We start from the raw sequence: 22458 nt of genomic DNA on the forward strand, positions 1-22458 counted from the left end.
AGAGGAGCCCCCGCGCCTCGGCCAATGGCAGAGCGGGGCCGCCGCCGCCGCCCGGCGCAGGGCAGGGCGCCCGCGGCGGGATTGGCGGCGGCGGGGCCGGCGGGGGCGGCGATTGGGCGGCGGCGTTCGAAGGCAGGTTTGGCGCGGGGCGGCGATTGGCTGCGCGGGCGCAGCGCGAGCCCGGGCCCGGGGCGGAGGGAGGGAGGGAAGGGCGGGGGGCGCGCGCGGGGTGACGCCGCTGCCGCCGACACAAGGGGGACGCGGGCGGCGCGCGGGGCCCAGGGCGGCACCGGCGGCTCCGGGACGGGGACGGCGGCGGCGGCGGCTCCTCCTCGGCGGCCCCGGCGGCCGCTCCGTCCCTCGCCCCGGCGGCACCTCCCCATTCCCCTCCCTCGGCCCGCCCGTGTCCGCCCCGCCGGATGGCGGCGGCGGGCGCGGCGGCCGCCCCGGCGCTTTATGCGTGCACCAAGTGCAATCAGCGGTACCCGTTCGAGGAGCTCTCGCAGGGCCAGCAGCTGTGCAAGGTGCGGCGGCGGCCCCGGCCGGGGCGGCGGGCGGGCGGGCGGGGGCGGAGCGGGCCGGGGCTCGGCCGGGCAGTAACGCGGCGCTTCCCCCGCAGGAGTGCCGCATCGCCCACCCCATCGTGAAGTGCACCTACTGCCGCTCCGAGTTCCAGCAGGAGAGGTACGGCGAGCGGCCAGCGCGGTTGCTGGAGCCGGGCCTGGCGGGTCCGGGGAAGAGCAGGCGGAGAGGGGATCCCATCAATCCCATAAATATCTCCGGGGCGGGTGCCAAGAGCACGGTGCCAGGCTCCTTTCGGTGGTGCCCGGCGACAGGACGAGGAGCCGCGGCCGTAAACTAAAAGAGGAGAAGTTTCACCTCCACATGAGAAACTGAGGGTGGCAGAGCACTGGAACAGGCGTCCAGGGAGGTGATGGGGTCTCCCTCTCTGGAGACACTCGGGATTCGCCTGCACGCGTTCCTGTGCCGCGTTCCTGTGTCACCTGCTCTAGGTGGCTCTGCCTTGGCAGGGGCTTTGGACTGGAGGTGCCTTCCAAGCCAACTCCTCTCTGATTCTGTTTGCAAGTAGTTGCATGGGGAAGAATATCAAAGTGCGTGTTTGTCGCCTAATTCAATGTTGTGCCATTTTATCTCTTTAGCAAAACCAACACAATATGCAAGAAATGTGCCCAAAACGTGAAGCAGTTTGGAACGGTGAGTAGCTACTTGGCTCTTTATGCTGAAGTTGAGCTTGTTTGTGCTTCAAACCAAAAACAAAGCTCTCTTGCAACTAATCTTCTTATTTTCTTCTGAGAAAAAAAAAACAAACCCACCCTATAGATTGCCATCCAGAAAGGTGATGGAAAAGCCTGGCATCTCTTGATTTCCTCTGTGGGTTACCGTTTCTTTTCCCAAATTGAAATCCATTGGCATTATGTATAGCTTAACAGTTAAGAGTAATTTCAGTATAGCTATTTGTAACAAAGCAATGTTATTTCATGCCACACACGTTAAATTATTCCCTGCATATTCTCATAAGCACACGCTTCATGGCAGGAAGACTATTAGCTCTCATTGTTCTTAATGAGTGGTTAATGTGAAAATCTAGTAATACCACATACTTCATATTATGTAAGTCTTAAAAAATGCATGTTAGTCATGTCGGGCTAATAAGTACAAAAGACTTTGAGTATTGTCTGCATTCGTGTTACTTTGCAGTTTCTCATATTGAATTTTAGCTTCAGTTCTGTTGGAAAAATGAATTTTTCTATTATGTGAATGCACACATTGTATTTGAGCTGCCCTGCAGATAGGAGTTTTAGGAGGTTTCAAGATAATCTTGTTGTGAAACAAAAAGGCATAACTTTCCTATACTTAAACCATATTAGTTGAAATTCAACTTATTTGAGAAACATAATAGCTGTTGGTATGTAGTCAGGCACTTTGTGAATGTGTATGTAAACTGAACAAAGAAATGCTTTCAAAAGCTAAAAAGGCAGCAAAATGAATTGCAGGACAGAGCCATCAATGATTTTATCAGTAGTTCATCAAAAAACAGAACTGCAGTGAAGATAAATCAGCACTTCTAACCTACGAAAACTGACATCAGTTTTCTTTTTCAGCACTCTATTAGTCTACTTGAGTGTGTGATATAAAAGTTGATAACCTGACCTGATAGTTCAGATCAAATAGACCTGGACTTGGCTTTTGTTTGGTGGTGGGGCTTTTTTGGTTTGTTTTAGGTTTCCTGCAGGATTGCAGGGATTAGGATACTAATCTTGGAACTGTAGGGTTATTGAATCCCTGAGCTGTGCAAAGGAGAGAGATGCCATCAGAAACTTACAGACTAAAAAAAAAAATCACTTGGTTACTCTTCTTTTATAGTTCTGTAAGTAGTTTTTTTAATAGTGTAGTAAAACAGAGAGAAAATGTCAACATATTTAAAAAAAGCAGTAGGTGTAGAGGTTAGTAACCAGATAGATGTGTGTGTTTCTTTTATTGTGTTTGTGTTTTCATGGAAAGTTGAGGCTGGTTTTGACCCTTGAAGAAGCATCATTTAGAGGAAAGGTTTGGTACTGAAGATAAAAATGGTAGGGAAAACGTTTTCTGAGGTAGGTTGTTTGAAGCTCTTCCAGTTCCGAAGCATCATTGTGCGAATTCAAATACCTGTGTTCATTACTGCAAATACAAACGTGTTGACTTCAACTTTTTTTGTTCCAGCCCAAGCCTTGTCAGTATTGTAACATTATTGCAGCATTTATTGGCACAAAATGCCAGCGTTGCACCAACTCAGAGAAGAAGTATGGGCCGCCCCAGACCTGTGAGCAGTGCAAACAGCAATGTGCTTTTGATCGAAAAGAGGAGGGAAGAAGGAAGGTAGGCTTTGTTCCACATCTCTCATGGCTTAGGCTGACAGTAGCATTCCTCTTTCAGAAGAGAAAGATTAACAGGAATGTACCTTAAGTTCTCTAATACTGGATTAAAGTTGCTGATCTGTGATTTACAATATTTGAATTAAATTTTGTAATTTGCAACTGGTATTTTAGCTACTGAGCTAACTTTTAATTAAATCACTCTTTCTAAAAATAGGCATAAGTGTTAGCAGACAATTGTAGCTAAGGAAACAGAAGTTAAGGGGAACAGAAGTTAAGCAGCTCAATGGTTCCTTGTGTTTTGATATTTATTTTACTTTTATTTTCCTAACCATTAGATCTCATGTATGTTCATAGCTTGAATCTGTCACTTTACCTCTTCTTATTTTCCTGCCTTTCCTTTAAGTAGAGCACCAGAGAGGTAGACTGCTATGAGCAGCCCTTTGTGTTCTGTTTTGTTAAATAGCTTTGGTGAGTGCCACTTTCTCATTCCAAAAGGTGCTGAGAAAATGACCTCAAAAGCCTCTTGACTGAACCCAAGAATAATGCTGTTTTTACAGAAGAATTTATTTGGGACAAGTAACATGTTGTAAAAAAAGACATGTCTTTTTAAAAAGTTATTGTTATTTCTGAAATGTAGAGCAGGTTCAAAAATTGCTAGGACTCTTTGTAGCATAACTTTAAATGACAAGTGGAGTAAGATTCACTTTACTAAAAGAAACTTGCGTACATTGGAGATACAATAGTGATGTTTCATGCCAAAGATATCTGTTTTCCCAAAGACAATGGATGAAGTGAAACAAAATCTCCTTGCAAATATTGAGTACATCTCTCTAGTGCAATGTACTTGGAAATAATCCGAATTATTTCTCAAAAGGTTGATGGAAAGCTGTTGTGTTGGCTCTGCACACTGTCCTACAAGAGAGTGCTACAGAAGACAAAAGAACAGAGGAAGAGCCTGGGATCTTCACATTCTAACTCCTCATCCTCATCTCTTACTGAGAAAGACCAGCATCATTCAAAACACCACCACCATCACCACCACCATCATCGTCACAGCAGCAGTCATCATAAGTAAGTCTTTCAAAAATCAAAATATTGTTGGTAGCTCTTCATCTTCTGTGTTCTGTTTGTACCGAGATAGTAAGAAAAACTATTTAAAACATGGTGTCAAAAGCAATAGCAGAAAATTGTTCTTCATGGTCTTTCAAAATTCTTGGATTCTTAGAGTTTGAATGAAGGTGGCTCATTTAAAAATTAGGAATTCTTGGTGATTGTCCAACTAGTTGATGTTAAAATCGGTAACAGGTCGAGGAAAAAAGCTCATGGAATGGCTACAGAAATGAGTTACTTGAGGGCAAACTTATTTGAGTTTCTATGCAGCAGCTGCTGTGTGGTACCTGCATTTGCCAAAGTTGTGTATTAGCAGTGAGAATCCTCATCCTGACTTGCTTCACCCTGACTTACTTGTGTACAAATACTCAGAATTAAGAGGAGAAGCAGAAACAACAGTGTGGGATTGCCTTCAGTCTAGGAGCAGTTTGTACCTCTTTGCTAGCTTTTATAACAAGTCTTGCTGGAGTAGGCAGTTTAGGAGTAGCTGTGATACAGACCTAGGGACATAAGACTGTCAGTTCAGTTTCTGTCACTCTAATAACATTTCACATAGTTTTGTCCCATTTTCTGCAGCTTTTCTCCACACGTCATCTCTGGCCATGGCATAAACAGCGTACCAACCTTAATGCACATATCAAATTTATTTAGTCATAAACTCCAGAATTCGTTTTGGATTTTGTGCTGCTATAATAGTAGTTATGATTCTTATTTTCGTTGATATATTTGTGGCATCATAACTTCAGAACTACTTACTTTTTGTGTTTGATAGTAAATACTATGTCTGCAATGGTAATGACCCTGATCTCAGACACACAGACATTTTCCTTCTAAACTTTACATTTCTAGTGCTTATAATTTTTCATGTTATCTGAAGCTTGCCTGTCTAAATGTGACTTAAAGATAGAAGCAAAATAAGATTAAATTATATTGGTAATGAGTAAAAGAGAAAGGCCCATACTTTCACTTTAAAAAAGAGAAAATATTTGGCATTTTAGGAATTTGAAGAAAAAATTTTTCTCGTCTGTGCATTGAGATATTGTACTATTCCTGTTCTTTCAAATCTGTGCTGAAAATTGAATTACAGAAAGTTAAATCTATTTTAATGCATTTGGCACAGGTACAGTAGGGATTAAATAAAAAAAAATAAGCTCTTTACTACAGGACAGAGCTTCTGATATACTCAAGAGTTACAGCAGTGCTTGTATCAATACAGATGACAATGCTGCTGGTTTCCCACCTTTTTTTTCTGTAGACTGCTACAGGTCTATTGCTTCTGGTCTAATTAATGTGACTCTTTTTCCCTGTCCATTTCAGTTTTTGTTAAGATTAGACAATAGAGACAGTGAGGTAGAAATGCACATTCCTGGAGCTATTTCACTCAGTGCAATCTTCTTCATTCCACCATTGCTGTATCAGTGTTCATTATTAGTTCCTTTTGAAATGATTGAAAGCAAATGTTTACAGCTGAGAAGCAGTTCTTTTCAGGGATCCAAAACTTAACTTTACTCTTATGGCACCAAATGAGCACCATTTCAGGCAGTGTTCATATGGCAGTATGGGAATCCCAGGAGAGCTGCTTTAGACCAGCTGCCTGAGTACAAGATTAGAAACACAAAGTTCACAAAAATTAGGAAGTATCAGCAAAAAGGTTTAGCCATCAGTCTTGACATCTACCCCTTGTCATTTGTAATATCGTAGATATTTAGCTAATAAATAATTTTATAGCCTCCTTACATACTATAAAGGATGGTCAGGAGCTTCAGTGTCCAACTGAAAATTCATAAATGCTCACCATATTAGGAAAAAAAAACGGGGAAGGATTTTTATCAAATACAGATACCATTCACATAAGCTTACAAATAATGGCATGTTTGATCAGTTACCAAGTACATTTCACGTATTTCAGAATCAGCAATCTGAGTCCAGAACAAGATCAGGGACTATGGAAACAGAGGTAAATATGATATTATTTATTAATTTTCTTTTCATTTACCTTGCAGTTTTCATTTAAAGAATTTCTTTTTTCTTGCATTTCTGGCTAGTCTCTAGCATTCCACCTAGCAGCATGAGTTAGTTTTTTCACATGTACCAAATGGTGATATTAGAGAGTTGCATAGTATGAGGCTTTAGGTTTACATTTTGTTTGATTTCAGCCATAAATCCTCTGCAACTATTCAGAATGAAACTCCAAAGAAAAAACCCAAACTGGAATCCAAGCCATCAAATGGAGATAGGTAAAGTTACATTTTTGTAAAGCTGAGCCATTTCAACCAAAGAGAGCACTGATTTGTGGCTAGTTGCCTTTCTTTGTTTGTCTGAAGAATGAGGGATGTGAAACTTGTGTCCTGCCAGATGGATTATTGAGTGGCATCTGAGTGCTGTCAGTCAATTAAGTTACTTCATTAGCAGAAAACTAGCAGTTATTTTCCTGCTTTTAAGCTGTTTGGGGCAAAATTAAACAAAGCTTATGTACAAGGTAACAGTTATCAACCCAATGGTGTTCCTTCACATCAGGAAATTGTTTTATCAGTTAGATGCAGGGTAGAACCTGCTGCTTTAAGCTGACCCAGTATCTAGAGAATTCTTTTGAATCTTAATGTGGGAGACTGAATATTTATTCTGTCTCTGGCCAAATGGTCAGAATAAAAGTTAAAAGTGGCTGCTTCAGTCAAAAGGTATTTGTCCCCCTCAAAGCTAATACTGAATTATATTTCTGCAGGTGTATGTAATGTGTGCCATTAGTAAGGTAATTTGCCAGTTGCATCCATTTCTGTCAGGTACATACTTTTTTTGCATTAGTCCTTAAGGATGTTTATGGAATTATTAATTTTCAAATTTGAAATTTTTTAAAGTGTTTTTCTTTTTTCTTTTGATGCTGTAAGTAACTATTGGTTTTCACTTTTAGTAGCTCTATAAATCAGTCTGCAGACAGTGGAGGAACTGACAACTTTGTCCTCATAAGTCAGCTGAAAGAAGAAGTAATGTCACTTAAACGTCTTCTGCAGCAAAGAGATCAGACTATTTTAGAGAAAGATAAAAAGGTAAAAATTACACCTGCTTAATAAGAACTTTATAATTTTGTTTTCTGCTTTGTAGTCTCCTAAAAATGTCAAAACACTAAGATAAAACAACAGTCAGATACAATTGTTTTATATAGCAGCTAATCAGATCTTGACATCTAAAGGAAAACTTTTGGACTCTTGTATCATGAATATATTTTGTCTCCTAAGTCAAAGAGTAATTCATCTTGCCACACCTCAGCCATGAAGAAGTTAGTCTGTTACTCAGGGTGCATGCCACATGTCATGGATAAAGTGTCAGACTTTGACACTTTATCCATGTGGTTTGCATGTTTTACATGCTCTTAACCGAGTCATGGCAAAGAGTAGTAACCATTCTGAGTTTAGCACAGTTTTTATTTAGTTTTAATCTAAATCAACGCTAGCCATAATAAATTGATGTCCAAATTTTCATTTGTAGTGTATGAAAATTAAGTGGGTTTTTAAATAGCATTGGTAAGTATGTGTAGTATGAGTTGTCAAGTCTTTGTGGGTAGTCAGAGACTAGAAGAAAAGCTTGGACTAAGTGGCTGTCAGTCAACAAAAGTTGAGTGAAATTGTCAGGCCCAAGTGGCTGCAGCAAAACACTTACAGAAGATTCACCCTTTAAACAAACTAATGACTAATAAGAAAAGAGAAATAACAACAAATACACACTTTGATTTGCATTTGCTTTATTTCTCTGCTATCTGAATAACTAGATGCTTTTAGGACATTGTAACAGTGGCTCTAGAATGTCTGTTCAGGATTGAGTAGGTTACGGAATTGTATTCCAAACAAATTTATTATATTTTCAAGTCAAAATTTTGATTTTGAATGCATGGTGGCCTACCAAACATTGATGGTTAAGAAAGACTCATTCATACTGAAAGGAAAATGCTTACACTTTTAAACCATAGTTTACTATCTTCATTTCTACACATAGTTGTGTTTTGTAAAGGATATTGATCCTATTTTCATTTATGTCACTGTTAAAATATACCTAGTGTTGGAAGTACTTGCTATTTCAAGTCTTTAAGTGTTTAATGTGAAAGAGCTGAACAGCCTGTCAAGGATTCTCTTTAGGTATTTTCTTCAGAGGACAGACATTAGGCCCTGATCTCTCTCTTACAAAGCTAGGAGAAGATCATGAGTTAGTAGGAAATTCACTTATCTCTTTTTATTTTCAATCTACTGGGCAAAGCTAACAAAAATGGTAGGTAAGGAAATGTCACCTACTTCTGCATAACCACTGCAGTGACTTGTTTTGTGCTGTTTCCATAGGGAGAGCATCTATTGAGTCCCCACTGCTAAAACTATTTGACTTCAGGGTTCTTCAAACTTAGTCTCCTTCAGGCACAAAGTCCTCACTTTCAGAATGTCACTTACTTTTTCAGCTGCTGCAGAGAGGACAAAAGCTGAACACATTGTACAGTGTTTGCATTGCTGAAAAATTACAACAAATTAACATAGTGCAGTTATTTTTTCCCTGTGAGGTAGAAGACATGTACAGGGTGAAAAGCCTGAGCCATACCTGTGGGAGATTGCTGTTAAGGTTGTGTCTCAAGATTTGTGAAGGGACAGCGTTTGAACAGTTTTGAATGCTCCAAAAGTAAAACTTCTGAATTGTATAGCATGGCAACAAAAACAGCTCAGTACACCAGCTTTACAGATTATTCATCACTTTCTGTTATGAGTCAAGGTATCAGCCATGTCATTATCAGTGCTTATTGTTTGCAGTACTAGCCCTGTTTGTCTTCCTGCACAAAACGGTAGTGAGAAACCACAACGTTACTGTGGAGCCCTGAGACTTTGTTATTAGGAGAGGACCACAGAGTGCTGCATGTTCACAGGTAGTGTGTTTGCTGAGCTAGTTCCATACTTCACTGTGGTGCAACACTACCACTAGTTTCTCTTACATTTAGTGTGAGCTGTGTGGCTTTGCATCGGATGCCCTGTAGGCTACAACACCCATAAGGGATGCCTTGAGCAGCAGTGTGTGTTCAGTGAGTTATCTACCATTATAGTAACATTCCTGCACTTGGCCATTTGATTGACTGTTCTTTTGAACAGTATCTGTTTCACTACATGTGGTTTAACACATACTAAGGTTGGCAGTAGCAGTCTTGGTAGTCACTTTAGGAGGGCATTCTCTGGTTTGTTATGGCAGGCATCTTTGCTTGCAAAGAGGCTCCATTTCCTAATAAATCTGGAATGTATACATTGTAGATATTTTTCCTTCTGCTTAGGACAAAAGTAGTGTAAAAGGACACAAAAACATCCTTTTTATTATCTTTGTAGGAAAGATTTTTTTGGGTGTTACCATATAACTGACCATATAACTGAGAGATGTAACTGAAGATTGTGGTAAGCATCTCACAGCTGAAAGAATAGCAAACACTATAAATCACTAGTCTTGTATTTGATTTTTTTTTAATACAAAATTCTGAGCCAATAGTATGGTTATATGACTACAGTTGCTTTCTGCATATAAAACAGGTATACAGATTTTTCAAACTGCTTCTCAAGTGCTGAGCTGTCAGTACTGCAATAGTAATTAAATACAGCATTTCCTGAGATTCCTGAGCCTTCACTAAAGATTTCTCATCTTGACTAGAAGATGTATCCTGTTGCAGTTCAGGGAATTCTCATAGGATCTGTGTTTTTCAGTTGACAGAATTGAAGGCAGATTTCCAGTACCAAGAGTCTAACTTGAGGACGAAGATGAACAGTATGGAGAAAGCTCACAAGGAAACTGTGGAACAGTTGCAGGTGCGTAATTGCTTATCAATGCTTGGGAAATACTTCAGATAGAATCATATATTCAGCATGTTCATTCAGGATGGTTCACTCCAATACAATAGTACCAAATTCATGAGTGGTCATTGCTATGCTTAATTTTGGATGCATTGTACAGCAGTTCTGGAGCCAACAGACAGTCTCCATATGAGTTAAACTCACTCTTTGAACTTTAAAAGGTAAAGCCTTACCTCACATGCTTTCTCAAAGTTTATTTTTTGTATCTGTTCTCTGACAATTCCTCAGTTGTCATTGGGCTATGGATCTGATTTAAGCACTCAGGATTAACACATTGTCATCTAGATGTCTCTTGTTTAAAGGTGTTTTTATCAGGAGGAAAGCCTGAATTAGTTGCCTTACAAATCACAGATTGAGCAGACACTCAGTGCAGTAGTGGATATACTAAATTTTGCAATATGGGGAGTGTGATTACTTTCTCTGGTGAAGGCAGAATATACATGTCAAGAAACATATACAGTTCTTTGAAAAGTGATTATTACCTTCTCTGAATGTTCTTAGCTTGTACATTTTGAGAATTTGTTGATAAATACAAAGTGCATGGCACTACTATCTCGGTAACTCATACCTTTTTAATCTGTATTGCAGGCCAAAAACAGAGAACTGCTCAAACAGGTCGCAGCATTGTCAAAGGGTAAAAAGTTTGATAAAAGTGGGAGTATCCTCACATCTCCTTGAGGAACTGGTTCTTTGTGGGGTTTGCTACTCAATGTACATTTGAGTAATTCTGTGAAGCCCTTAAAATCCTGTGTAGTGGAAAAAATATTTTTGCACACCAGATTAGTTGGCATGTTTCCTACATGTTTTTATAATTAATATGCAGCATTTTTTAGTTACTGTTCAGATGAAATACTTCAACTGGCTTGAAGAATGTTTTTATTTTTTTGATATTGGAAACCTTTTGCCAGCAATAGTATTAAACAATTGCATAGAGAACATAGCAGTGCTCTCTCTGAAAGGACAACATGCAATAACAAACTAGGTGTACTTTTTACAAAGTAGCAACTGAGTCTTTTAAACTACGATGATGTCAGCCAAAAGTTCATGAATCTGCAGTGACACTGAACACTGGTTTCTGGCAACTGTTCTTTTGCTTTCTATGAAAATATAAATTTGGAATGGAAATCATGGTGCTCTCAAGTGGAACTAAAAGAGGCATATATGTATGTGTAAATACAACTGTAACGGTTATATTCTTAGTTATAACAAGTAATTAGTGTTTTACATTCTTGTGATAGGGACTGACTGAAAGATTATCTATTGTACAGTAACAGAGGCAGTGTGGTTTTTGTAAGATTTACTGTAGACTTTTCTTGCAAGTGCCTTTCTCCAACTGTTTATTTATAGGAATGTTGGTATTTTGTACATAAGGTTTTTATGTTTTAAAAATCATGTTTAATAAATGTTTTATGTAAATATAAATGTGTGTACAGAGGAATCTGAAACAAAGATCAAAGTGGCTAGTGCAGTGCTCGAGGCAGCATTAAGAGCTGGCTAGCTGATTGATGGACAGTGAGTATTGGCTTTAGATAACCTTTGTAGCTTGTGTCTGTGAGGTGTAGAATTTTATTAGTGCTGCTTATGCCAAACACTTCCTGAACAAAAACCAATTTTTTTTTTTTTTTGCCACACTGGAATTTTGTGGTTTGTTTATACATTTTTCCCATTTGGCACAGCACTAATTTTAATTCCATAGCAGACATTGTACTCCAATGTTACATCCTTAGCTAGTGATACACAGTCAAAGTTTTAAATGCGTTTATTCCCCATTGTCTGATTTAAGGTATTTGGTTGTAACTTATGGTGATTCTTCTTAATGAATTGCAAGATTCACATCCCCCACTGAAGATGCACACTGAGAAAAGAGTAGCCAAAACTAACGGTCTTGAAATTAATTAAGGGAATGGGTGTGGGTTTTAATGTTTTGGTTGGATTTTCATTCTAAATTACATCAGTTTAAGGTTAGCTCTGCTCCTAATGGACATGAGTCATATTCAGAAATTTCTATTAAACAATAATTTGGTATACCCCAAGGTATCTGTTCAGGAAGGTAAGTTATGAATCAGCATAAAAGGAAGTAGACTTACATGGGTAAAGGATTAAGTCAGCTCTGGATACTGACTGGTAACAGGGTAGCTGTTGATATTTCAGCAAGCTTGATTGTGTAGAAACAGCTACAGATTTTTAATTGAAGAGCAAAAGTCTAAAGACCCTTGGCTGTTCACCCAGGTACTAAACTATGAACACTTTCTCAATAGTTCAAATGAGTTCCAGCAGCAAAAGACTACTGAAAAATATGAAAAACTTGAGCTATCTTGTTTCATATAGTATATGTGTATTTTTATACCCTAAAATCAACTTTGTAAGTTTATGAAAGCTCCTCTTTAAACGTATTAAGCTAGGGTAAAGAATGCTGCTATCTTTGGGGTTGTTATTAATTTTGCTAGTATACAAATTTATGACTTTTATTAATTCAGAATTAATATTTGGGTCATTTTTTTCCATTTTGATGGTGACCCATACTCAGTGAAATGAGTTTTAAAATACCGAAATACATAGCAAAATTAAATGTTTGTATTAAGATTACTTAATGAGATGAGTTCAAGCTGCAGTCAGGACATTTTAAAGAAACAAGCAGAAGTTCTGTGTTAGAAGTAATTGACTTCATAAATCCCAGTCAGAAAAATTTTTAGGGGTTTCAGAGTGTTTAGTTCTAAACAAATACCTGTGGGTTTTCTTACATAATCTCATTTTTAACATTAAGTTTTTTTAATTCTTAACTAGCCAACTGAATCCTAGTCCTGAGAATCATGTTCTGGAGCTATCGATTATTGACATAATAAACTGATGTTCTTTAAACGTGGATCTGCGAGGAGATTGTTGTACTGTATTGTGCTTTTTTAGCCTGTTTCCAGATGTTGATTAGCATTGACCAGTAATGGCCATTTTGGCTCAAGTTATTTATGTATTTTAAGCCTGTGAATATTGCAGCCCCCTTTTAGATAGTTTGTCCAAATCCACGTTCTGCAGTGAAGCTGTTCAGCTGTCCACATGTATAGATAATTGAAATCCTGTACTGGCACACATCTGACCGTTGACATTTTGTACCTTTTCTAAATCCAATGTTTCACAATAAAATCTTGTCAAAACATTCACCTGTCCTTTAAAAATTATTCAAAAATCCATATTTTGTGTTAATCTTTCATGTTGTGTCACTCACTAAAAAGTCTGTGGTCAAAAAATGGGCAGAATTTAATATTTCAGTTTCTATTAAGATTAGAGACCTTGGCCTGTCTACACATTGTAACAAACTAGAGCTACAGATTACTTTGTCTCATGAAAATATGTTTGTTTTCTACAACAGAATTATAATTTATAGAAATATTTTCCTGTTAAGAAGAAAAACACGTGAAGTGACATTGATAATTTCTTTGTTCCCTTTCTTGTGTGAGGAGTTAGGTGCCCACAGCAGCATCCTGCTGGCTATCAGTCACAGTGGCTTCTAGTGTTTAGAGCACTGGTGCAGCAGATTGTAAATCTCATTTTATATTATTCTCAGCAATCGATCTTTGCTGTTCTACTATTCAGAAGAATACTTCTCATTCAAGAATTAAAGTTCAAAACAAAACAAAAAAACCCAAACAAATTAAAAAAAACCCAAACAACAACAACAAAAAAACCCAAATCCAACAAGAGAGTAAGAATCTGTATCTCTCTGGTGAAGGCAATTACTGAGAAGGGGAGAATCTTTGAGTTTCAGAGCATCTCAAAACTGTTGATACTTTGTGTTAGATATATTAATGAACAATATGCTAATCTAATACTGGATTGCTCTTAGACTCATTTTAATGCAAACTTGCAACAGCAACTTTGAAGTAGTTTATTTTTAAAGTTGAGAGCGAGTAAAAATTATGTGTGGTGTACTTATTTTAGGTGTGGCTTCCATGTGACACATGGAAAATGTGTGTAACTGGCCATGTAACCAACTGTCTCCTGAAAAATTTGCATCATTTGAAGCAAATTTACTTAAAGAAGATTTAAACTGATATAACCTGTGTATAGGCATTCAAGCAGTTCTTTATGGTCATTAGTACCTTCAAAAGTTCAGAATCCACACTGATTTTTATGAAAACACTGATGTTCATGATTATAAACTATAGCTTTTGAAATTGAGTAAAAGCTTTTCATGTCACTTTTATTCATTCAAATGATTACTAAAATATTGATACTACAATAGAAGATACTTTTTCTGATGTATTATGTGCGTTTGATTTAGCTTTCCTGGTGGAAGAGGGACCGATACTACTGAGGTACAGGAATGACACAATTTGGTTGAATCTCACAGAAGAAGTAGGGGTATTGGACAGGGGGATTATTGAGGTGAAAGATGTTTGTGGTGCTCCTGGAGAAAGAGGAGGATAATGGAGGTGTCAGGGCTGATGGGGAAGAGAGACCTCTGAGATACCATGTTACTTGGTTATGCAATGTAGTGAATCATACAGCTGTTTTTTTTTAAGAGATACATATTTTCTATGTCTGTGAAATGCAGCATTGCTTACAGGAGATTTTTTGGTTTGTTGAGGTTTGTTTTTAGCAATACTAGAGTCCAGGTTTTAGAAAGGAACAGAATAAGCTGCTTGATTAAATTAAAATAGAAAGATGTAACATCCACCTTTTAAGCAGTTAGTCATAACTGTGTAAGTTGAAAAAACCAGGTAAAACTGCAACAGGCCACTGCATACCAAAACCCCCGCTGGGTAATGGTGCAGGTTTCACTGAATGACTCCAAGTAACTATCTCTCTATTCTTACACATTACACAGAAATTGTCCTTGAAGGTATGTCACTCAGAAGCACATAAATTATTGACATTTTCCCTTGCTTTAACAGAAAACAAGTCTGGATTTGTCTGTTTGCCTTTGAAAATGTTCATTGTAGTACACTGGCACTGTTCTAACTGGCCTTGTTGCTCCTGGCAATTTCTCTTCAGTGTATCTTGTGGTGGGTAAAGGTAATGTTGCATTTGGACTGAAGGAGGTTTATGTGCCATGGATGCTGATGTGCTAGGCAAGCCAGGGGACAGTAGATATTTGTTTGTGAAGTGTCCATTTTCCTTCTGCTAAGGGTTTCTGACTTTGGAGTACTTGGGAAGTACATTAATTTTTAATTGGCAGCTGTAAAACAGGCATTCCAGCTTCTGGATATTACTGAAGGCTAAAGTTAAACCCGCATCACCTCTGCATACAAAAGGTCAGTATTGCAGGTGTAAGCAGAAGACTACTTTCACAGAGTCTTCTTTTGACTGTAGGCTTGTGGACAAACAAATAGGTGAGAGTTTAGACCCAGGTGATCTTACTGTGCGTTGGGTCAGAGGAATGTGATGTATTCCTCCTATGACTTCTGTGGGTATTAGAATTTGCAAATTGATTTTTCCCAAACTGATTTTTACCTCCTGTTGTAATGCCTCTCCCACTTTTTCAGTGTCTTAGAGCAATATGTTTTGAACTGAGTGCTGAAAACTCATGTTTTCCCTTATTTGAATCAAGAGATAAATGTGTTTTGCTTTATTTCAGTAAAAGGTGTAGAGCATTCAGAATTTGTCCTTCATCAGGTGCATCAACTCATGTCTTTAGTTTTATTTATAGAGGTTCATTGGGAAACTTTTTACAACCTTCCAAAAAGGGGAAGAGCTGTAAAGCTGTATTTGCTGGAATAACTTAAACCATTGCTGAAAGGCAAACAATTAATTCAAGGTGACTCCCCTGAAGCAGTCTAGTAGTGCTCATACAACCTGTTGCAGTGCTGTAGTTGCAGTGCATGTTACAAAACACAACCAAAACCAGTAATTTCAATCATTCCTTCAAGATCTACAAGGATTTGCTTGCTGGTAACTTACCTGACAGGGTGCAGCAATCAATGAAGTTACTGTAGGCAAAAAGCCTTTGTCATACAATCATGGAGTTTAAGTTGCAAAGGATCATGGAGATCCAACCATTAACCCAGCCAAGTCCACCCCCAGTCCATGTCCCTAAGTACAAAATCTACACATTTTCTAAACACTTTCAGGGATGGTGATTCCACCATTTGCCTGGGTAGCCTGTTCCAATGCTTGACAACCATTTCCAGGAGGAAATGTTTCTTAGTAACCAATATAAACCTTCCCAGTGCAATTGAAGGCTATTTTCTTTTGTCCTATCACTTGTTATCTGTGAGAAGAGACTGACTCACCTCACTATAACCTCCTTTAAGGTGGTTCTAGAGAGCAGCATTTCCCTGCCAGTCCTCCTTTTCTCCAGGCTAAACACCCCCAGCTCCCTCAGCAGTTCCTCATCAGCTTTGTGCTCCAGACCTTTCTCCAGCTCTGTGTACCTACTCTGGACACGCTCCAGCCCCTCAAAGTTTTTCTTGCAGTGAGGGACCCAGAAGTGGACACAGGATTGGAGGTGTGGCCTCAGCAGTGCTGGGTACAGGGGGACAATCACTGCCCTGCTCCTGCTGATCCAGGCCAGGATGCCACTGGCATTCCTGGCCACCTGGGCACTCTGCTGGCTCATGTTCAGCTGCTGTTGTTCAGCATTCCCAGGCCTTTTCAGCTGTGACCCAAGTGCAGGACCCAGCACCTGGCCTTATTGAACCTTTTATAATTGGCCCCATCAATCCAGTCTGTTCAGCGCCCTCTGTGAACTCTTTCTGCCCTCCAGCAGATCAACAATTACCCTCAATGTCGCCTGCAGGCTGGCTGAGGGCACTCAATCCCTTTCCCCAAACCACTGATAAAGACATCAAACATGAGTGGCCCCAATACTGATCTGTGGGGAGCCCCACCTGTGACAGGCTGCCAGCTGGATGTAACTGTGTTCATCACCACTCTCTGAACTTGGCCATCCAGCTGGTTTTTTATCCAGTGAGCAGCACCTGCCCAAGCCATGAGCACCCAGCTTGTCCAGGAGAATGCCATGGAAGTGGTGTCAAAGGCTTTACTACCAGACAGACAATATCCACAGCCTTTCCCTTATCTGCTAAGGGGGTCAGCATATAAGGAGATCAGGTTGGTCAAGCAGGACCTGCCTTTCCTAAATCCATCCTTGTTGGGCCTGATCCCCTGGTTTTCCTGCATGTGCCGTGTTATGCACACATGATGATCTGCTCCATGACCTTCCCCATCCTTGAGGTGTTTTTCATGATCACTGTGCACAAAATTATGTGCATGGGGCCTCCAACTATCTTATAACATCTGCAAAAGTGGAGCGAGCACCTGATACCTCCTCTTATGGAATGGCATGGTGCTATTTTGCTTAGAAACCAAATTGCCTTGCAAGATGCTTTAGAAAATTATTTCTTTATTCCTTCACTGAAGATATTTCTGTCTTTCTTTGGTGATAAATATGCTCCAGTTTTTAAGGTGTGATTAGTACAGTGTTTTTTTTCTCTTAGTTGGCTCTAGAGGTAGTGATATGTAAAGATTTTTTTAAAGCAAGCACACTTTTGGATCATGTTTATCAAAACTGATGGAATGCATCCCTTCCCTTATTTCCTGATGCTAAATATATTAAGGGAAAATAGAGCTAAATAGGATGGCTGCCTACCTAAGATTAGCCACTAGATGCTGCTTAAAGCCCACAGTGTATGGTTCTGCTTTCTGTGCAGCAGCCAGCACCCACAGTGGGTAGCTGTTCCTGTTCAACACTGAGGCTAAAATGAGAATATCCTAAATGCTGAAATATCGTTCTTTGGAGTACTTTTTCTATGTGTGGATGACTGTGCAATGGAACAAGTTCCCCAGGTAAAGTCTTCATCCATGGGGATACTCAAAAGCTACCCAGTCACAGTCCTGGACAACTGGCTCCAGGTGACCCTTCTTGAGCCAGGGTTGGACTGGATGACCTCCAGAGGATACTCCCAACCTCAGCTGTCCTGTGACTCTGAAACCTAAACAGGGCAATAATTCTTTTCCTTCATCTATTAAAATACAGTATATTTTAATGAAAAAAGTAGGTAAGCAACATTTTGATGTGTTCAGTTTTTTCCCTCACAGTGCTCAATTCATTTGAATAGAACAGGAAAAAACTCCAGCATTTTTTGTAATAGCCATTCACCTGCTAGGCAGAGTGCTGCACTAGGGAAACATATTAAATTGTATGTATGATTGTTACATAACCATCAAGATGATTTGCTGAGCTTGTAAAAAAATATCTTTGCATGGAGAAGCATTTCTAAAAGTTATTTTTGGTAGCAAATTTAAAGTAAACAGAGCAAGGAGAAGTAACTTCCCATCTATTTCTTTCCTGTTAATCTGTTGCCAACATGATATAATTCTTATACTATGCAAAGTCAGAAACAAGTCTGTTTGAAAATAGTAAAGTTCCCAAGAGTGCTTATCTTGCTGTCCAGATCTCTAAAGCCCTTTTGCTTTGTTTTGGTTTTTGTTTGGAGACAGCACTGTAAGTTCAGTGTGAAGCATGTAGGACCTCAAGAGTATGTGTAGTGCTCCTGTCCCTTTATCCACAGATACATCTTACCTTTTCCAAGGGCCTGTGGCTGAAGTGCAGTTGTAGATCACATTCAGGCTGTATCCCCCCTTGTCAGTGAAGTCCCAAGAACTGCACTTCTAAAACAACTTCTGCTGTATTAAATCTGGGTTTGGATGTGTATCAAAATACTAAGGCAAGAGTCAGAAAACCAAACTCACAGTACAGAGTAGCTCACATCTTTCCTTGTGTCAGGAGAATAATCCTCCACTTGAATGTAGCTTTCTTTTTGACTTACTATCATGAGAAAATTTGCATTTATTTTCCTGAAAAGTATCCTTGCAATGACTCAGTGAATATTGTTCCTGAGGCATACAGAAACCATAGCAAAAATCAGATACCATCTTAATCCATTCATAATTCTGTCATAGTTAACATTTTAAGTTGAGTAAACTAGGTGATAGTGTGGAAAAAAAACAAGCTATTGAGATAATTTTTAAAAGCAGTAAATATTAATTTTATAGTGATTCAGAATGCACTCATAAGCTTGATTCTACTGTCAAGATTGTTATCAGGCTGATAAACATGCTTGATCTTATAAAAGACAAAAAAATGAGTATGCTTCAGAAAACAGAATAAAACATGCTTTTCATTCTTCGACTATAGTTAGGAACACAGATATTGATATATTATTTACTAAAATAGAATTAAGCTTATAAAAACAGTAATTTATGTAGTCTAAAAATATCTCTGCTTCTTCAGTAGAACATTAAAGAATTTTTTTGGTAGTTGACAGAAAATCATTTCTTGAGAGATAAATTTTCCCTTTAAACCCATTGGAAATTTCCTCTAGATTAACTTCTGTTTCTTAAATCTTACTAACATTGTAACTGTAGTTGCATTCTCTGGCCAAAAAGTCCATAAATCAATCAATTTTATCTCAATTTCTGTGATGGTTTTTCTTCGCTAATACATTCATTGGCTTAGGATTTAAAGACTGTAAGACTTTTTTAAAGACTTTGCCCTCAAGGATCAGTGCATTCAAAGATTCTCCCAGCACTTTTATTCAATTATACCACTTTGTTGCTCATTAGCACCATTGACTTTTCCTCTTCGCAGTAAGATTTGTTCTTCCAGGAGTCAATAAGTTAGTCACTGTACATCTGGGGGAGAATAAAAAAAAAAGAGGCACCAGCTCCTTAATGTAAAATACATTTCCAGCTGTTTTTCTGGTGCTATTTTTTACCAACAGTAAAAATGCCCAGTTTTTGGGTGCTGGCACTAGTGAAAGCTGTTCCGGCCCACCCTGGAGTGACTCCATTCTCCAGTTCATCCCACGCACTGGGATGGCTGAGCTCCAGCCCATGTCCACCTGCAGCCGTTCTCCAAGAGGCTGGCACAGGCTGTGCACGTCAAGCCACCACACGTTACCCCGCAGTGGAGCATAGGTCTTCAGGCTGGCAGCTCTGCACACCCCAGGAAGCCTCAGCACACCTTGCCTCAGCACGGGCTCTGTTTTCTTAGACAAGAAACAGGCAGGCAGAATTGCTGGGTGCCCGTCCCACCCAGGGGTGTTGGAAGGTGTGCTGCCAGCCTCACTGCAACCATTGCTGATGGCAACTCCCAAGATGGAAGCCCTGAGAGGGAAAATCCATGAGGCAATGCAGGTCGTGGGCCCCTGAGGGGTAGACCACATCTTGCTCAGAGTACACCTTTGCTGGCTGGTTTGAGATCGAGCTGAGATGTTTTCAGTGACCAGTTCCACCAGAATAAGCATCTCTGGCACTTAGTGCCATTCACACTGCCCACCAGGGGGACAGTCAGTCTGTGCTTCCCATCAAGTCACCAGAGAGCAATTTAGAGTAAAAAAATGGGGTTTCATTTTTGTCCTCTGGATGAGCCTATTTTACATCATTGTATATGGGTCTTAACTCCCTAACAGAGGAAGTGTGAACACTCTTAGTGTAACTTTCCCTAAAGAGGCCTCTGTTTGACTTATTTCTTAGGGTTTTGCTGCACATGCAAATTCTGGCCAGAGTATGCTAATGTATATTACCTCCTGTATCCAAGTGGGAAATGCTTGCTTCTTTTCATTTTCCCAGACTTTCAAGATGCAATTGCACTCATTGATGCAATTTTGAGGCTTAAAGGCAGAATTCTGTGCCCTGCTGACCCTACAATAATGTTGCTAAACAGACCTTAGAGGGGAAAATAAAGCAAGAAGAAATGAGTAGTTCTAATTTATATAAATTATAGATATCATTTATATAAAACATAATTATGTATAATATACGATAATATTATACAATACAATGTATTGTATGATACATAATGTATTGTATAATATTTTTTATTTAGAATATAAATATAATTTCATGTCTCTATAAAATGCCTTGTTATTTGTCTTTTCTCTTGCCTAGTGCAAAGCTGATGGGATCAGTAGCGTGGGTCCTAGTCATGCCTTCTATCCTTTTATAGACTTATTTTCTCTTAAAAGCAGGGCGTTTCCATTCAGCCCACCTTGGATCAGTTGGTAGACATCAGTAGGATTGTTCTTTGGTTTGAAACATAAATGGGTGGAATAGGGAGTGGTTTGTGGTTTGGTTTTGAAGTTGTTGTTTTGGGTTTATTTTGTAAATAACTCCTTTCCAAATACAAACCTGTTATCCAATGCCAGGTCTCTGTTCCTTCGCATGGGTGGGAAGGGACTGCAACTTGTTTATTTCCCTGACCTCTCCAACAAACCTCACATTTATGACAGATCCCGCTCAGCACTTCCAAAGCAATCCCTTGATAAGCTTCTCCAGGATACCTCCCTCTCCAGTTAGGGTGAAAATTGGCAAATACTGTGAGGGCTGATATCTCAATGCACCAGTGACTGCTTAGGTAAAGCAACAAATACACATGTATAGTTTACCTTAGTGACTGAACACTCCTCAGATTAGCATTTTACAGTCAGCAGAAGCCCAAAGCAAACTCAGAACTGTAGTATGGTAAAAAGTCAATAAAGCAACCCCACAGTGGAGGAGAGAATGCAGGCTAACTACTCTGATACATGTAGTAAAGAGATTTCATTTCCTAAGTGCTCTAAGCATGGCTGTGTCACAGTTAATTCATACCTTTGCTTTTAATGGGGCTTTTACTGGATGTATCACACTGTTTCCCACTTGGTCTGGTCTCCTTACCTCCCCATACATTCCATGATTGCATTAACTTGTTTTCAATGTAGGAAACAGAAGTGAGCAACTTTTTGTTGCTGGTCTGCAGCTGCTGAGTGTGATGCTGTGGCCCTAAATAACACAAATTCCGAATCACAGTATTAGCTAGTAGCCAAGCTTGGTACTTTGGAGCATTTCTGCTTTCTGCTCTGCGATACAAAACATCATATGTGTTCTGCAGTAGTAGCATATTTCCAGCCATCTGTAATTGCCTCCTACTTGCATATGCTTAGTCACTGCATACAAACACACACCTTCTGCCGAACTTCAGTAAAACTCATTATGTTTTTAGCCATATGGTATTCTACAAAGGCTCTTTTTTGACAATACTAGAACTCAGTGATCCTAAATTACCTCCAAGGAGGCCAGAAGAGATAAGCAAATCATTATTGTAAGTATTTACTTTCTCATGTGATCCAGTGACATTTTGACAGAACTTTTGTTGTCATCACTTTTGCCAAATAAATGGAGACATATTATCATGAAAAACAAATAACAAATTTATAACTGTAAGAGCTAAAGTAACATCACAGGAATACTCTAAACCAGCACAATTTAATAACTCTTTTATTCCCCAGCGTTTTTAATAAGTCTTAAATGATCCTTCATGTTGTTGGTAAGTTAATACTTATCAAAATCGAGGAGTACTCAAAGGTGTAATGAACCCTTGCTTCGTATCACCAGCTGGATCCCAAACTGTTTGTCTGTTGTTATCTTGTCTCTGAGTCTGGGATGGAGCTAAATGACAGGTTGGTGTACTTTGGGAAACCTATGTCTCCTGAACAGATGGCTTCCTGGGATTCAACACTTAGAAATGGGCAATCTTGTCCTGAAGCAGGCATGAAATGGGGATGATATTAGTCTTCTAACAAAAATTAGTTGTATTTGGGGAGGGAGAACATGTCTTGGAAGGTTGTCTTACTTCCTGC

At 39.4% G+C, this 22458-nt stretch overlaps 1 protein-coding gene across 9 annotated transcripts; it reads left to right on the top strand.

The window, feature by feature from the left end:
* The first annotated feature begins 9 nt into the window (after positions 1-9).
* Positions 10-12997, top strand: FAM76B (family with sequence similarity 76 member B). Of its 9 annotated transcripts, none has more exons than XM_064409474.1 (10): positions 10-132; positions 620-684; positions 1161-1215; positions 2722-2877; positions 3751-3947; positions 5896-5943; positions 6143-6223; positions 6895-7030; positions 9698-9799; positions 10433-12997. In XM_064409474.1, exons 1-10 carry the CDS (start codon positions 25-27, stop codon positions 10520-10522), a joined length of 1038 nt encoding a protein of 345 aa, XP_064265544.1. In that variant the 5' UTR covers positions 10-24; the 3' UTR covers positions 10523-12997. The 9 variants fall into 9 exon arrangements, with proteins under 9 accessions (XP_064265544.1, XP_064265547.1, XP_064265552.1 ...); XM_064409477.1 differs by having other exon boundaries at positions 6898-7030; XM_064409476.1 differs by lacking the exon at positions 10-132 and adding an exon at positions 229-524.
* The last annotated feature ends 9461 nt before the right edge of the window (positions 12998-22458 follow it).

This window comes from Passer domesticus, chromosome 2 (assembly GCF_036417665.1).
Source record: "Passer domesticus isolate bPasDom1 chromosome 2, bPasDom1.hap1, whole genome shotgun sequence".
NCBI classification, from domain to species: Eukaryota; Metazoa; Chordata; class Aves; order Passeriformes; family Passeridae; genus Passer; species Passer domesticus.